The sequence below is a fragment of the Phodopus roborovskii genome, unplaced genomic scaffold (assembly GCF_943737965.1).
Source record: "Phodopus roborovskii unplaced genomic scaffold, PHOROB, whole genome shotgun sequence".
NCBI lineage: Eukaryota > Metazoa > Chordata > Mammalia > Rodentia > Cricetidae > Phodopus > Phodopus roborovskii.
In genome coordinates, this window is record NW_026126484.1 from 3,210,724 (window position 1) to 3,228,197 (window position 17,474).

At 37.8% G+C, this 17,474-nt stretch overlaps 1 protein-coding gene across 1 annotated transcript in view; it reads right to left on the reverse strand.

Annotated features, from left to right (window-relative positions):
* Positions 1 to 17,474, reverse strand: part of Vps41 (VPS41 subunit of HOPS complex) — a 144,336-nt gene that overhangs the window by 20,184 nt on the left and 106,678 nt on the right. The window contains exons 12-20 of the mRNA XM_051194665.1: positions 16,756 to 16,885; positions 15,196 to 15,311; positions 13,530 to 13,586; positions 10,360 to 10,421; positions 9,414 to 9,495; positions 8,259 to 8,351; positions 7,544 to 7,671; positions 6,231 to 6,375; positions 32 to 73 (exon numbers count right to left, since the gene is read on the reverse strand). Coding sequence (XP_051050622.1) covers positions 32 to 73; positions 6,231 to 6,375; positions 7,544 to 7,671; positions 8,259 to 8,351; positions 9,414 to 9,495; positions 10,360 to 10,421; positions 13,530 to 13,586; positions 15,196 to 15,311; positions 16,756 to 16,885 — 855 coding nt within the window. The remainder of the gene's footprint in view (positions 1 to 31; positions 74 to 6,230; positions 6,376 to 7,543; positions 7,672 to 8,258; positions 8,352 to 9,413; positions 9,496 to 10,359; positions 10,422 to 13,529; positions 13,587 to 15,195; positions 15,312 to 16,755; positions 16,886 to 17,474) is intronic.

Consider the following 17,474-nt stretch of genomic DNA (forward strand, 5'->3'; position numbering starts at 1 on the left):
GAACAGGTCTATTACATATAAAAAGACTCACTGAAATTTTATCTTCATTGTCCAAAAGCATGTCAACAGCTTTCTGAAATACAAACACAACCATAGTCACTTGTCTGCCACACAAGAACACTAAACAAAATGCAGTATCACAGTTACAGGTCAAAGGTTTATTTCTTACACTTACGAAGCACTAAGCTTCATGTTGTAAAATAATCTTTTTGTACACTGTAAATATGTGTCATTGTGATTGGCTTTTAAAAAACCTTAACATCCAATAGCTAGGTAGGAATTTTGAGGCAGAGAGGATGCTGGGAAGAAGAAAGGAATCACCAGCCAGACGGAGAAAGAGCAAGACATGCAGGTAAATGCCACCAGTCATGTGGCAACACATAGATAAATAGAACAGGTTATTTTAAGTTTTAAGAGCTAGTGGGACAAGTCTAAGGCATTGGCTGAGCTTTCATAACTAATAACAAGTCTCTGTGTGGTTTGAGAGCTGGCTGGTGGGGCAGAAAAGACTCTCTACATGCTATTTGCTGAGAAATACAAATTCAAATGTGTCTCAGTCTGAGGTCAGTGTGTTTTGTTAAACCACTGCACTACTCTATTTTTACCACTACTGTCTTCAAAATAGACAACATGTTCTAGCCCTTTGATGTCTCAACTATGTTTACAAATTCCCATGTGATCATCAGAAGCTGTGGTGAATATCGCATTACCACAGTCACAGAAGTGAGCAAGGGCTGGCCTTCTAAGAATAGGTTAACTACAGGAAAGTAAGTGAAATGCCCCAATTCTCCAAATATATAAAATCTGTGGATTCCAGTTTTCTATACCATCTATCCCATTCATAAAACATTTATTAGTTTATGACAGAGGTAGGGCAACAGCCCACCAAATAGAATAACTGGGTCTTGCTATTACCACCTTGATGTCTGTTCCAAATGATATTTTTGTTATATAAATATTATGTGTTTTATTATTCCAAAGATCTTTTCTAACTTGAAAACTATGAAATCTTAACTTTAGCTTAAATTCTCTGACTAGCAATTAGTTTCAGCTCAGCAATCTCTTTCCCACAGGTGCATATGCTAATTAGACTTTCAAGACACAGGAGAAAATGGATAAGGGGAATGTAATTAAGACTTCTCAATTACGTGTGAGTGTGTGTGTGTGTGTGTGTGTGTGTTCGTGCACACATATGCACATGCATGCATGCCTCAGAGGACAACTTGTGGGAGTAGATTCTCTCCTTTCTCTATGAGGATCTGAAGGATTAAACTCAGGTCTTCAGACTTGGTGACAGGTGCCTTCACTAGCTGAGCACTCACCCTGTCACTAGACTTTATATAAGCATCTCATACTTTTTATTAATGCATATCCACCATACTGAGGAATGGGTTTCAAAAGATGATCATACAAGCATTCCACAAACTTTGATTGCATCCACCTCCCATACTCTCTTCTACTTCTCTTAATAGTCCATTGCTTCACTCGGTTTTCCTTCCTTCTCTTTTTCTTTCTTTCTTTCTTTTCTTTTCTTTTCTTTTTTTCCTTTTGAGACAGGGTTTCACTATGTAGACCTGGCTTGCCTTGAATTTGATATGTAGACTAGCTGGCCTCCAACTCAGTGTGTACCTCTACATCAGATGGTCTCAGTTTTAATTTTACTTTCAAGACTATGTAAGATTCACACAATAGAAAATATGATTTCTCCACAAAAGAAAACATGATTTGTCTTTCTGGGACTTATTTTGCTTACATGATCTCCAGCTCCATTCACTTCCCTGCAAATGATACAATTTTGTTCTTTACGGCTGTATAAAACTTCATTGTGAATATATACCACATTTTTATCATTTTATCTGTTGACAGAAACCTAAACAGAGTCTCTTAATGTGACTACTATATATAGTACAGCAAGAAACAAGACAGTATCTCGGTGGAATGTTGACATAGGGCCATTTAGGTATATTTGCAGGAGTGGGGGAGCTGGGTCATGTTGATTCTACATTGGCTAGACTAATTTTCTGGGCTATTGAGTCCTTTACAGGCTACAATGTCACCAGGACTGTTGCCCCACCCCACCCCATGGTGAAATTTAGATGATAAAATTGAAGGCTGTAGAGAGGAAATAGAAATGAATGTCTGTGTATAGTTCATGGTTTACTTTTGATTTAGTTCAGGGCTCTGATCCTCAAAACAACACTACCCGTTTATATAGTGGGTCTTCCCACTTCAGTTTTATAGAAATGCCCTCTATCAGTTATCACAGCAAACAGCACCCTTTACAATAGCAATTCTTCAGATTCAAGAGAGCAGGCAAGGTCTTCTCATCATCTAGTCTTTTCTTGGGTGCTTTGAAATTCACATTCTAGAGGTGTGATGGCTTGAACAAAAATGGCCCCAGAAGCTCATCTATTTGAATGTTTCACAGAGTGGCACTACCAGAGAAGGATTAGGAGTGTAGCCTTATTGGAGTAGGTGTGGACTTACTGGAGAACGTGTGTCATTGAGGATGGGCTTTAGGATTTCAAGGGCCTAAACCAGACCTAGTGTGGACAGAGTTGTAGAACTCAGTTACCACATTTGACTGCATGCTGCCATTTTCCCTGCCCTGAGGACAATGGATTAAACCTATAAAACTGTAAGCAAGCCCCAATTAAATGCTTTTTTTATATGAGTTTCCATGGTCGGGGTATCACTTCATCGCATCGACTAAGACAAGAGGTCTTTTACATTCTTCATTAGATTTAATTCCAAGGTACTTGGGAGGGGTATTATGATTTTTATTTATTTATTTTTTTTTTACTTATTTCTCAGAATGTTTGTTATTGGTATATAGGGAGGCTACTGAGTTTTGCACGTTGATTTTTGGATCCTGCTATTTTCCTGAAAGTGTTGATTTAAGAGTTTTCTGGTGGCATCTTCAGGATCTCTTACATCAAGGCACAAGCCTGTAGATAGGAATGCTTTTCTCTTTCCCCTGTCCTTTATTCTAATCCCTTCTATTTCCTTGTCTTATTGTTCTGGCTAAGACTCCAAGCACTATACCCACTGGAGAACTTACAGATCTTTCTCTTATACTCAACTTTTCTTTGGAATTTTTTTCCTTTCTAGTATGTTGGTTATAGTTCTATTGTACTAAATCTTTATTATGGTAAGCTATGTTTCTTATATTTTTTGTTTTATTAGAGTGGAACCTGAGATTTTTTCATATGCCTTCCTAGGTTAGTTTTCTCTACCAACTCTGCTGAGGTTGTGATTTCTTTCCTAGAGTTTGTCAACACATAATGTGTTACCTTTATTGAACCATTCTTGTATTCCAGGAATGAAATCAACACACACATAGCACTATGTGTACAGTGCCCACGGAAAAAAGAAGTGGGCACTGGATTCCATGAACTGGAGTTAGAGATAGTTGTGAACTTACATGTGGGTTTTGAGAAATAAACCTAGGCCCTTGCCATGAATACAACTAACCACTAAGCTGTCTCCAGATGCACTTTCCTGTAGTCTTTTTTATTTTTTCCATTTACTGATTTGGGGTTTGGCTTCTAATCATTTTTCTAGAACCTTGGAATGAATCATTAAGTTATTTATTTGAGATCTCTGGTGTCTTTAATGTAAGTACCTATTCATATAAATTTCCCTCTTAGACTACTTTCATTGTATCCCCCATGTTCTGATAAGCTATGTTTTCATTTTCATTTGATTCTAGGGCAATCATTTTCCCTCCTGATTTCTGTGGTACTCTAGTCATTATTCAATAATGTGTTATTTAATCTTCATAAGCTTGTAGGGTCTGTATTTTATTGATGTCTAGTTTTATTCCACTGTGATCAGATAGAATAAATTGTTTCAATTTCCTTGTATCTGTTAAGACATGCTTTATGCTATAAAGTGTGGTTTGCTTAAAAAAGTTCCATGACTGCTGAGAATGTATATTCTGTAGCACACATGTGGAAATTCTATAGATTTTTGAGAAGTCCTTTTGTTCTATGTCATTTACTTCTTGCCTCTGTTTGTTTTTGTAATATTTTGTCAGGAAGACCTGTTTATTTTAAAGAGTGAGACACAGAAATTACCCACTTTTACTGTGCCTGTCAAATTGTTCCTTTGCATCCAGGCTGTTTCATGAAGCAATGTTCATGGCAGATGTTCAAAACTGTTAGCCTTCCTCATGGATGCCCCGGAATAGGAACTGACTTTATTTTTATTGTTTAGTTCTAAGTTTATTTTGTTAGACATTAGAATAGCATCACCTACCTATTTTCTAAGTTTTATTTGCTTGGAATATCTTTTTCTATCTTTTCAGCCTAAGGTTCTATTTGTCTTTTCACTTAAGGTATATTTGTTTGCAGATAACAAGTAGATGGGTACTGCTTTAATCCAACATTCTAGTTTGTGGGTTATTTTATAGAATTTTTGTTACTTAGCTTTGTTTACAAGGGTGTGTTCATGCATGTGGATATGTGTGTGTGTAGGTGAGAGGTTAACTTCCAGGAATTGGTTCACTCATTCCACCATGTGGGTCCCAAGTATGAGACTCAGGTTGTCAGGTTTGGTGGCAAGTGTCTTTACCTGTTGAGCCATCTTACCAGCCCTAGTCTGTCTTTTGACTGGAGAGTTATGCCCATTAATATCAAGTCACTACTAGAAAGTGTATATTAATGCCTGTCTCTTGGTTATTTTTCCTAGTGTCTTCTCCATGTAGCTTATAGGTCTTCTATAATTTTGCTTCTGAAGACTTCCTTCTCTCTGTTGTTTGCAGATGTGGAGTATCTGCAAGGGGGACCTTGTCCCCTTTCTTGCTGTTTTGTTCAGTGCTCTGGGTTAGAGTCTGCAGGATTTCTCATCACCTAGCACCTCACATGTCTGTGTTTACCTTGTCTTCTATACTCTACCACCACTGTGATGCCCCACTGCCTTTCCACACTTCTCAGCATTCTATTGGAGATACAGGGAAGTTTGCCTATCCCCATGCTGCCATCTCCATCCCTTCTTTAATCGCCTGCTTCCTTATAATCAGAGCCCCTGCATGAACTGCCAGGGAACTACATGATTCTCTGTGGTCCCTACTGACTAGACTTACAGCATGAAAGGAGGCTGAACATCTCTGGGAACAAGCTGCTGTGAAGAGCACTACTGCACAGGTTATCCTTAAGTGTGGTGTACCATGTGGAAATGTCTTCGTCCTCCTGGGGCTTGTAGAGAGCACTTTATAATTTATTTCCCAAATAAGAGCCTCAGTTTTTATGAGCATCATTTCCAATCATTACTACTTTTAATTAGATTCTTTTTACAAATGGGGAGGGGAGAGGGAGAGAGGGACAGGGAGAGGGGGAGTAGTAAGGAAAGGGAAAGTGAGAGATAGGAGAGGAAGAGAGATGGAGAGAGAGAGAAAGGGAAAGAGAAAGGGGAGACAGAACTAGAGAGAGACTGGCTGTTTCACTTTGTGAGCCCTCTTGTGAGCTGTGGAGGAGATTAGAAGACTCTGAGAGAGCCAGGAGGAGCACGGCAGTGAGCAGCTCTTCCACAGTTTCTGCTTCAGCTCCTGATTCCAGATTCATCCCTTGAGTTCCTGCCTTGGCCTCCCTCAATGAAATGTGACAGAGGATATGTAAACCATGTCAACTTTTCCCTCCCAAGTTGCTTTATCACCACAAATAAAAATCAAACTAGGACAGGGGCTAAACAGAAATTCGTTTAAATTTTCACATTGAGACACAGACTAAGATAGTTCAATAAGCCAAAGTATAGGCCTAGGTTTATCCTTCCTTCATTCGTTCATTTGTTCGTTCCTTCTTTCCTTCCTCCCTCCCTCCCCCTTCCTCCTTTCCTCTATTCTTTCCTCTCTTCCTCTTTCCCTTCCTGTTCTTATGAATTATATGAATTGTTAAAATAGCACAAAGTCCTCTCATAAAGCACTACACCAGTGTTTTAGATACAGCTCCGTGGAAGAACCAGTGCTTACTATGTATGAAACCTTGAGTTTGATCCCCAGCCCCCCTCCAACCAACAGCACAAAAAAGAGCCTGACATTAAGCTACAATGGCGTCCTCAGAATAACTATGCAAAGAAATGCTTCCAGAATGCCAACTGCTAAAATAACATGCATTATAAATTAGAGGGTTCTAAGCATGGCCAGCATATGGTCAAGTATGTGATTCACTTTGACAGGTAGCCACTGATTACACCTTTGAACAGTTAATATGCAGAAATAAGAATCATGTTACCTCTGAATCAAAATCCATTAATAAAACTATTTTATCCTTGATGGAGCTGAAAAGATTATGCTTGTGTATCAGTTGGAAAACATCTTTATGTCTTAATGTTAAGTATATTTCCAGAGCATTGCCATAATTTTTATCATAGGTGTACCTGGCAATAAAAAATTAATATTCATTAGCAGTTATAATTAAAATACACAGAATATGTTTCATAATATTAAAGACTAAAACAGTTGTTCAAATAGAAGAATTAACTTTACTAGGGGAAGTATTCACTGAGATTTAAAAACACATGGTTCCTATGTACTCTTTTACAGAGCCCTGGCTTTCCTCTCACCAAATTTGAAAAAAATAAATAATATTCAAGTAATAAATGTTCCTTCTTGTGGTCTCAGCCTCAAAGTCCATATTTTGAACTTATGGTCCAAAATGAAGGAGATACTCCTTTTGTGTAATAGAGGAACCAATTTGAATTTTTATAAGCAGTGTTCAGCTGACAAATGAGTTATATTCCAGAACTTTTGGAGGAGGCTTGTATAAAGCTGAAATATATTTTTCCTTTGAAACATGTTCTCAAACTAAGTCCATGCAGTTGAGGGAAAGCCAGTTGGACAGAAATCATCCTGCTGTTCACTATTAACCATGCTACAAAGTCCAGGGGTTTCCAGAAAAATGCTTCTGATAGAAGACAATGAGTGGTCTAATTTAGAATGTCACAATCATGACCTCCTCTGTGCTAAGTCTAATGTGGCCTGATGTCCAGGCTGTCATGGGTTCTTCTGTCAGACTTCAACAAAATCTGAAGTTTTTGGGTGCGAAGGAGAGGTGCAGCAGGTCTTCTTTCTTGGACTGCTCTATAGTATCCTAACCAGTGCCCTACACTGAGGCTCCTTGCCATTCTAGCTTATCTCTGCATCTTATACATGGCAGAAAGCCAGATGGAAGCACCCAATAAAAGGAAAACATTCATCAGACTCTCTTGCTGAGAAAGTTTGAAAGCATCCCTATAACGAAGTATGACCTGTAACTGTACAGATAAAGATCCTGCTGCAGAAAAAGCAACAGGTTTGCAAACTTAAGAAGAACAGAATCCAGAGCCTGGCTCACAGGGAGAGCCTGAGGGAGCTTGGTACCCTTCCATCTCACCAGGACCCACACCACCCCACTCCTCTGGCAAATCACATGATAAGGCAGTGCCACATATTCATCTTCTAGTTACTCATCTGAGACTTAGAAAAAGGTTTCCAGTGAAGAGTGATACACGAAAATGAAAAGGCATCCTCACCACTCTGAGATGGCAAGAACTAAAACATACTCACAATTCTGCCAGTGTCTTCAATAAAATCTTGTTCTGACTGTCTTTCTTCAGGTGGTCTCGAACTGCTTGAACTATCACTGAATTGTTATACAGATCTCCAGGCCACTCTCTGATCAATGTGGCAAAGCCCTAACCAAAGGAGAAGAGCAGAAAAAAACACTGCATAGTGTGCTAGTGTGATTGCATTTGGGTTTTAATTCAGTCTCTTGCTCTTTACCCCTTCCCCAAGTGTACACTACTGGACTTAGGGTTCTTTTATTTGTTTTTGTCTTTTGAAACCTGATCTTTAGTGTTCTGTTAGCAGCCCAGATTTTTCACAGATATAATTTTGGCCAACAGTTTCTGTGGAACACTGCTACTTGATGCGTTACTTGATCATTTAAAATGACACACTGGGAAAAATGGAAAATAATATTTAAGATCATTTATGTAACTTAATGACAATAACAATTGTTTCTAGCTTTTTCAGTAGTATTCATGATACAGACATGACAATAATGCAGGAGAAAATCTCCAAGCCTAAGTGTCAAGGCAGGTTGATTTCCTTCAGCCATGGTCAGATAGGACATAAATTAGTAGAGTAATTTTGATGACATAATTTAAATAACTTTTGCATCAAATCCATGTAACATCAATGTGAAAGGATGAAAAAGTCATATTTCTAGACTTTGCAACATACACAGAGAACAAACCATGATCATGTGAGAATTTCTTACCTCATAATCACTTTCCAAAAATTCGTGTAAGATCATTTCATAGATGAGGGGTTTCAGGACTGGATCCCCTCTTGGTAAATAAGGACTGATTGCCTAGGAAGGGAGGGACAGGGTCCTTTCAGGAGTGGTATGACAGCTGCATCCCGAATGGGCAGACAACATAAAAGTATAGTTTTAACCTTAAAAATTTAAGGTATCAGGATATAATGGAACATCCAGAAAAGATTCAAATAAACTCTATTACCTAACAGAAAGCTACAATATTCTAAAGAGAGTGGTGTGTGTGTCTTTGTATGTGTGTCTTTATGTGTATGTCTGTCTGTATGTGTATGTGTTTTTGTGTATGTGCAACAAAAGTACAAAAGTGATCTCATTAACCTTCATTCTTTTTTTTTCCTGATTAATTAATGAATATCTAAATAACAGTTATTTTATATTTCCTTTTAACTTTCCTTATATTAGAAGTAATATATCAATTAATCCTTTAAAAATTCAATCATATTATGAAGCAAACTTGCCACAATGTATTAAAATGCTACAACGAATCCCATTTCTTTATAAGCCAACTTTAAACAATAATATTAATTTAACAGTATAGTCTTAATTTCAGTAGGGTATTCAAAAGGCTCGCAGATGATGAAAATCCCTTTAAAGAAATATAAAACTGACTGGTATATATGTTGTGGCCCCACTGAAAAGATTAAAATAAAGTGGTAAAATTTCTCATCAGAGCTACAGTCAAATATTTTCATCTGTCCTCCTGCACGTGACAGATTACCCATGCACCGAGAGTGACCTAAGTGTAACAGCACTCGTCTGTTATTTTTGAAGCCCCTGGTTCCAGATGAACACAACAAAAGTAAAAATAAAAATAAAGAATAAATTAATTCTTGAGTAAATTTAAAAAGTGTTACACTGTAAAATCTATTAGATAGAATTACAACTATTCCCAAGTCACTAAAAGGAAGATGAACACGCCTATACATAACACCTGAACCACACAAGAAACATGGCAGATATGTATCCGTTTGATACAAACAAAATATAACATTTAATTCTTCTTTCAAGAAAATACATACTTACCAACCAATAATTGATTTGTCTATTTTAATAAACTATAATGCAAAAATTAAGGGTTAAGTTAAAATCGCTTACTTTGAGCTGTCCAATTTCTTTAAATTTGTAAACTTCATATTCCCAGAGGGCTGCATTTTTCCCAAGAATTTTCTGGCATTTTCTGGCAGCAAGAACATCCCAGGAAAAAATAAAATGTAATAAAAATAAAGAGTGTAAGTACACATTTCCCCAGTGGTTTAGGTAAAGCTTTCCCCAGAGCTTTGATGTGGTTCCATTGTCAATGAACATGGTGTCACCACTTCTCATCTGACTGTATATGGAGTTAATGGAAATCATGAAAACTATAACAAATACTACAGAAAAATGTAGATCTTTCAGAAGACTAGGAGTTCCCCCAACTTTGCTATTTATTCAGAAAGTACTACTAGCTTGGGCTTTCTAAAGGAAAACTCACCATATCCCAAATGCCAACGCCTTCCTACTCAGCTTTAAACAAGGAGGTGAAAAACAGACTTCGGAAAATCAGATTCCCAGCCTACCACATAATTTACAGGGCTGAGTTTCAATCTCAGGGCAATAAGGGCAGGGCTGAAGGCAATCTCACAAGCTTTATCATTTCCATTTAGCTATCACACTTTTGTGAAGAGCCATTATCCTTGGGATATATGCAGAAGTACTTGTTTTAGATGTCTTCCAAAGGCATATGTAACACAATTGGCCCTAGAAACTGGAGGGCTCACAAAGTGAAAGCTGTGGACAAGTCTGCTTACTCTCTACATAGTGATGGAAAAGACATTCTCGTTCAGAGAGGCCAATAAGCAGTCTGCCTGCCCAATGTGTGCTGTGCTGTGGAAAGTAGGACTGGGGTTATGCGGTACAGGCTGACACTACACTCCTGCTAATCTGGACAGTCCTTTAATTCTGTGCAGAAGGCTCATGTCTTACAACAGACCTTTTCAATTAGAAAGAATAACTTATATTTGTTGTTACCAGCCCTAAATAACTGTGAGGATGTTGTTATTACCGTGCAGCCATGTCATATTCTCCTCTTTCCACCAGGTGGTTTACATATGCCAACCCAATATCCTACAGAATGGCAAATGAAGTAAATTAGTAAGGCAAATAAAACAACCCAAGAGTTGTGTGTCAGTTTCTGAGCAGACAGGACTTGGGGATCATGTGAGAACTACAGCCCAAACTTCTTTGTGTCATAGCTTGGGTAATATTACATTTCAGCACACTTATATTTAATGCACTTATATTTGTTTTATATAAATTTTAATATTCAAAGTTTTAACATTTGAACCTGGCTTTCATGTGAAAATCTTCTAACTTATTACCCTTAGATATGCTCTACAGAGGAAGTCTCTGATACTAGAAACAGCCTAAAGTTATCACGGGATAGAAAGGTGTGTGTTTTCCAATGTCTTCTGATAAATGTGACCTCTTCCACAGAAGTCTAAGGCATGCAAGAAAAATGAAGTGGCAGGTTGTCATACTAAAGGGGACATGGAAGCAGACGGCTAAAATCAAGGGCCATTTGGGTGGTAGTAACGGAAACCTAATACAGTAGAAGTTTCCTAACATTATACATATATAAAGGGGATACAAAATTTCAAATAATAGGGGAGACTGAGCCCCAACTGAACATCTCTCATTATCAAATTAAGTTTTTAGTACCAGGAGTGGGTTATATCTAATTGAGTTTGCAGCCAAAAAGGTTCTTATGGGAACTCCAAATAATTCAGACTGTTTCCAAGCTGTTCTCCACAAACTAGCTGAAGCCAACACCTATACAGCTCATTGAACATGGAGAAATAGAGATGGTGTTCACATAAAGCCATGACCCATACTAGATAGTGTTCTTGGTATCAGAAAGTACTCTGCACATTATCAAAGGGAAAAAAATAAACCCCAAACCAGCTACAAACCCTTCAATCTACAGTGGTCCTGCCTGAAAGATGTGTTAGGACAGTGATGGCACAAAGCTTGTGAGAGTAACCGACCGATATCTGATTTGAATTAAGGTCCACTCATGAGATGAAACCCACACTTGATACTGCTCAATTGACCAACAACCTAAGACTAGATAGTCCAGCGACTTTAGTAGAGGTCAGAGAACATTTTGTGCAAGTTGGTTCTTTCCTTCTACCATGTGGGTACCAGAGATTGGACTTAGGTCTTTAACCTTGGTGACAAGCACCCTAAACCATCTCAGAGGCCCTTTCACCAGGGGAGCCAAAGCCCCTAATGCTCAGGTCACTCATTCTGTACACTTCCTCCTCCTCTGTACTATGAATGCCAACTCTATTCATTCTTCCCCCACCACCTCCCCAGCACAAACATTTTTAAGTGTCTATCTTGCTGGGCATTGGTAGTGCATGACCTTAAAACTGTACTGGAAAGGCAGAAGCAGGCTTATCTCTATAAGTTTGAAGCCAGCCTGATCTAAAGAATGAGTTCCAAGGCAGACAGGGCTACACAGAGAACCTGTGTCTGAAAACAAAAACAAAAACAAACAAACAAACAAAACAGCCATAAAAATAAAACATCTCTGTCATGAATGCTACAAGCATCATCTGATGCTGGAGCACACTGTGTGTTTTCCATCCTCCATTCAGTCTTAGCTCAACTCCGTCTTACAGCTGCCTGCTCACTTTTACTCCCTACACCACAATGAGAATAAATAACATAAACACTAATTCTTTCATAGTACAAAATTCAAGATATTATCACCAGCTGAGCTGGCCTTTTGACCTGCTCGGTCTACTACATAAGCATTTCACTCCCTTCTTTGGAATGTACTTCTCTCTCAGCTCCCAGCACACAGTGCCTGCTGCTTCATCTCAGTTTGTCTTATATACATTAGTCCTTAAATGACAGCATTCCTGATTCTCTGTTCTCCAACACCACACACCTGCCATGGACAGCTCCGTCCAAACTCATGGGACGACTGATGCATTTGCTGCTAACAGCACTCCACCAGCATGACTCCACTTACACAGTCCTGTACAGACCTCATCTTGCTACACAAACTACACCAGGACTCTGAAGTAATCCTCTTCCCAGCTGGCCTCTCTCTCTGATCCTTTCTGCATTAGTCTGTCATGACAGACTAATCTCCTGGTTAGTAATATGAGATTAAATTTTCTTCTGCATACTCCAAAAACAAAACCAAGTTTTTTCTTTCTTTTTTGTTTTGTTTGTTTGTTTTTGTTTTTCAAGACAGGGTTTCTCTGTATTGCTTTGGAGCCTGTCCTAGAACTAGCTCTGTAGACCAGGCTGGCCTCGAACTCACAGAGATCCACCTGCCTCTGCTTTCCCAGTGCTGGGATGAAAGGCATGAGCCACCAATGCCCAGCCAGAACCACGTTTTAAGTAGTGTGTCCCTTTAGAATAAACTCTTCAGTTTTAAGAATTAATATTCTCCTCAACTGTACCTAAAAATTAAATATCTCTAGCTTTTTTCTCTTCGCCTTATTTGTTTATTGTTTCTCTTATGTGTTCCTTAGGGATTAATGCCTTGAATATGTAGTTTTACAGAGAATTTTAGGATAAACAAAATCATACAAGAAATTTGTACTGAAACCCAACTAGCCATAAAAAGCTAAATTTCTAGTATTCATTTGTCAAGAAAGAGTAATAGACTCGATGTTATAAGGACAGGACTCTTCATATGTAGAGGATATGATTTCATGTCAGGCCTCTGCCTGCAAAATTCACTGTCACACTTAGCAGAGAAATAGGTTTCTAGACATTGTACTTTTCTGAGTCCAAAATGTAATAAGATTGTATTTGATTTCCTAGAATAGTCTCCATAACAAAAGCAATTGAATTTGTTATCAAGGCCACACCAAAGCAATCTAGTTTGAAGAGACCAGTCTTGATACATTTTGTGATAATATGATTTTACACATGATTTAAAGAGGCTTCCATACATTCAACTGGAGAGTTTTGTACTGAAAGTGCATTGCCCAAATGCAGTTTCAAAATTTCCTAAAGCTACATCCTAGCAGGTGTTGAAGTATCTTGTTTACAAGCAGAAACTGACTCAATTGAATGCTCTCCTAGGTAAAAGAATTAATTGAAACAAATTATGAACAAATACAAAGAACCTGATCTTGTTCTTTTCAAATCAGTTTCTTAAACATTAGTAAGAACAGTCAGGTTTCAAATTAATGATGCTGCACTTACCAGAATCTTATGTCTTTTAATGTTCCTTTGGCTAATTTCAGCTGCCATCAGAGCTTCCTATGATTACACAAGCATTGTGATAAGGGCCATAGGGGAAAACAAGGAGAAAAAAATGGGGGTGAATGTGAGAGAAAGCAAGTGCAGTTATAAACTATATTATGTTTTGACTTCTGAACCACTCAAATAGAACCTCATTTTCTTGTAACCATTGCTTAAGGTACTTGGATTTTTAATATTAAGGTTGAATGAACTTCATGGAATTCAACCTAAAGATATTCAACCAAAATGAACATTTTTTTTCATTTTCACTTGAATTCACTCCTGTATTAATATCCTGGAATCACATTTCATAAACAAATCAAAGTAACAAAATCTCTTAGAACTCAAGCACAAAAGGATATTTGTCATCCTAACTCTGAAGACGGTGAAAGACAAAGGGCACTTTTCATTTATGTTTCAATAAAGGCTAACAACATACATATGTCTTAATGTCTACAATTAAGCTTATAGAAATCACATTATGTTTATATTTCCAAACACTAGTATCAGTTTAACATAAATATTTAACATATAAACTAATTACATAAAATGATAGTCTAGGGGCTGGAGAGATGGCTCAGCAGTTAAGAGTGCATGCTTTACAATCACGAGGAGCTGAGTTAAGATCCCAACACCCAGTAACAAATCAGTGTCTCTCCAAATGCCTATAATCCCAGCTCTGTGAGTAGTGATACAGGAGAGCTAGACTTGCTGGCTTTCAGCCTAGCAGAGAAAACTTGACCACTGGATTTAGCAAAAGCAGTGCCTCGAGAAAAGAATCGGCAGAGAGTGGTAGAGGGCAGACCATACCATCTTTTGGCCTCTATACATATAAAAAATATAAACACCTATACATACATATGCATACATCCATACAGATATACACACATCTACAAGTAAGGAACTAAGTAAATAAATATAAGAAACACTAAAATATTACTTAATCCAACACAATATGGTAACAGCTGTATTATATATGAGGTATTAATAACAACTGGTCTCCACTTTACAAATTAGTCCTTTCACATAAACTGGATACTGTTGCTTTCTGCTGATAGGCACACAAAAGCATCCAGAGTCATTCTAAGAAAGGAAATATCTTGATAGCTATTACAGTTGTATAAAATGTTGTTCTAATACTAAAATCATTCATGTTGGTACATTGTCTACTTAATCTTGTTGAAACCATGGCTAAATAAAGTAGGCAGCATCATTCCACCCAAATTAGTTCAAACCATTGTAAGTAAGAATAAATCTGGTATCTTTCCTTATACACAAAATAAGGGTAAAATAATCAATTTTATTAACATATTCAAAGAAAAAACTCTGAAAAGTTTATTCTATTTTAATGACTTCAGGAAAAATATCACAAAAGCTTTAATACATTAGTTCTGTTTGACTCCCCCTTCTCTGAACCAATTATGCTTCCCCAACCCACACCTTAACAGAAAAGCCGGCCAAACAGACTGCATGCTTTTTGTTCTCTCATTTCTGAGAGAAAAAGAGAATGTAACATATTTTTGGTTTTGGAGCACACTAACTCAATATGAAAGATTTACTATAAGAATCTTTTCTCTTTCTATGTTCAAACAAGTCAATACTTTCGAGAAAGTAAAATCAAAACTACTTCATATTTCTTCTTCTCAAGGAGCCAGTCGATATGATCATCCTGGTCTCGTTCCTTGGCTATGACGACGTCTCTTGGACTCACAATATAGAAAAGTGATTCCCCTTCAGAGTATTCTAGAAGGAAGGAGAGAGAGGACAGTTTGGGTAACTCTATATTACAAAGTGGCAATAGTTTCAGGGGATGTAATTAGCCTATGATTTCAGACTCAGGAGTCAATTATCTTATCTACCTCTGCAGCCAAGTGTGCTTGACTCTCTGGAAAGTCAAGGACTGTGAGAATGGTGTATGTAATGCTCTTGAATGCAGCACAGTATAAAACTATTCAAAAAAAGGAGGGAGAAAGATCTAGAAGAAAAGACTATAAACAAACTAACCAACACAAATAAGACAGGTTTAAAATTCTAAGTTTAACACTTTTACATTGCTGTTGTACTGTTATAGAACAATTACATCCAAGTCAATGATAAATATTTCCTCCTCACTAGACAAGGCCATCTAATGAATAAGTGACAGAGGCCGAAGCCCTGGAGACGTAATCTATCATTTTAGCATGATATTTACAATACCAATCCTGAGTGTTTCCTGCAGATTTCAATTATAAATCCTGCTCTGGGGGTTTCTAAATATACAAGTAAGTTTGCTCTGAGAAAATACCAGACTGTATGCTTTCAGTTCTGAATCATAGTTGTTTTTCACAAAGTCCAAATATACTCTTACAGTTTTTACTAATTTCTAGAGGGTTCATAAAAGAAGAGTCAGGTGCATGTACACCTTTGCATCCTTTACTTGTCCAAATGAAAAGTAAAACTATCATCATAAGATGTCTGTTGTTTATAAAGCAAGAAAGAGTTTCTAAAGAGCTTACATGTTCCCTTTTCTTTAACATGTTTTACAAGGATATGATGACAGACTTCCCAGGCAGGACTAAAGAGCCACAGTTCTCCTTTTGCTCCTAAACAGTGAGTGAATAAGTGTATTTATTATCCACATCCACCCACCCACTCTGCAAATACTCCATAGTCCCAGGTGATGAGGTGGGAATCTTTCCATCACTTAGTAATCAGTTCCAAACACAAGGACTTTGCTGCCACCCACAGAAAACCTTACAGGAACATCAAATTTGGTCTGAGAGGACAACTACAGAGTCATGCTACTTGATATCAAGTTAAATGTGACCTACACGGGGCAGGGCAGGGATGTGCTGAGTAAAAACTGTTTGCCTAGCACGATTAAAGCCAACGGTTTGATTCCACAGAAAACATAGGTAACTGTCCATAAATAAATAAACACAGCAAAAAAAAAAAAAAAAAAAAAAAAAAAAAAAGAACTGGCTTTGACCTTGGTTCCTGTCTAACATTCCTTTTTTTCCCTATGTGCATTCAGGCCAGATATATTTCTGGGTCTAGAACTCCAGCTTTTACTGGCAGAAGCCAGCCCACATAATCTCTAAGGTCTGGTCAGCATTTGCATCTATATTTAAATTCCCATGGGTAAGCAGAACAGAAGGGCAACAGAATAAGTATAAGAAAGAACATGAGCAGATCTCTGCTGTCTCACCTAAATGATAATCTCTACATTCGTTCTCCTGAAAGCCTCTGACTGTCAGAGCATCAGATGATATCTCTTCACAAGTCTCAGGAAGTGGCTGGATGATGTCCAGTCTAGGCCTGGCACAGTATTCTCTTTCCTAGGGGGAAAATGATAGAGAACATTCATTTTACTAATGTTTCTGTAGATTACACAAATGAATAAGCTATCCGTACTTGCTTTGAATTTATCATTTCAATACAAACAAGTCCTTCTAAATACTAGCCACAAGCAGCCACCTAATCTTCTCTTATTTTTTGATTTTTGTTTTTTTACATAATATCCAGAAATATGACATTTATGAAGTGCACTGTCACAGAACCCAGTCCAAAAGCAGTGAAGGCCGGTGAGAATCTGCATCACTTGATAGCATTTAGAATCACCACGGAAGCACATTTGTGGGTATGTGTATGAAAATGTGTCCAAATGTATTAAAGTGCGCAAGGAAGAGTTCCCTACTCCAGTGTGAGCTGCACCATCCCATATTGTGGGTCCTGGGATAAAAGGAGAAGGCAAATCAAGCATCAGCATCATCTCTCTCTCTGCTTCTGGACTGTGGGTGTGATGTGGTCAGCTGCTGCCAGGGGTCCCCCTCCAAAACAAGCTGTACTGCCAGAATGTGAGACTCCATAAACCCCTCCTTCCTTAAGTTGCTTTTTTGCCTGATATTTCACCATATCAGTGAGAAA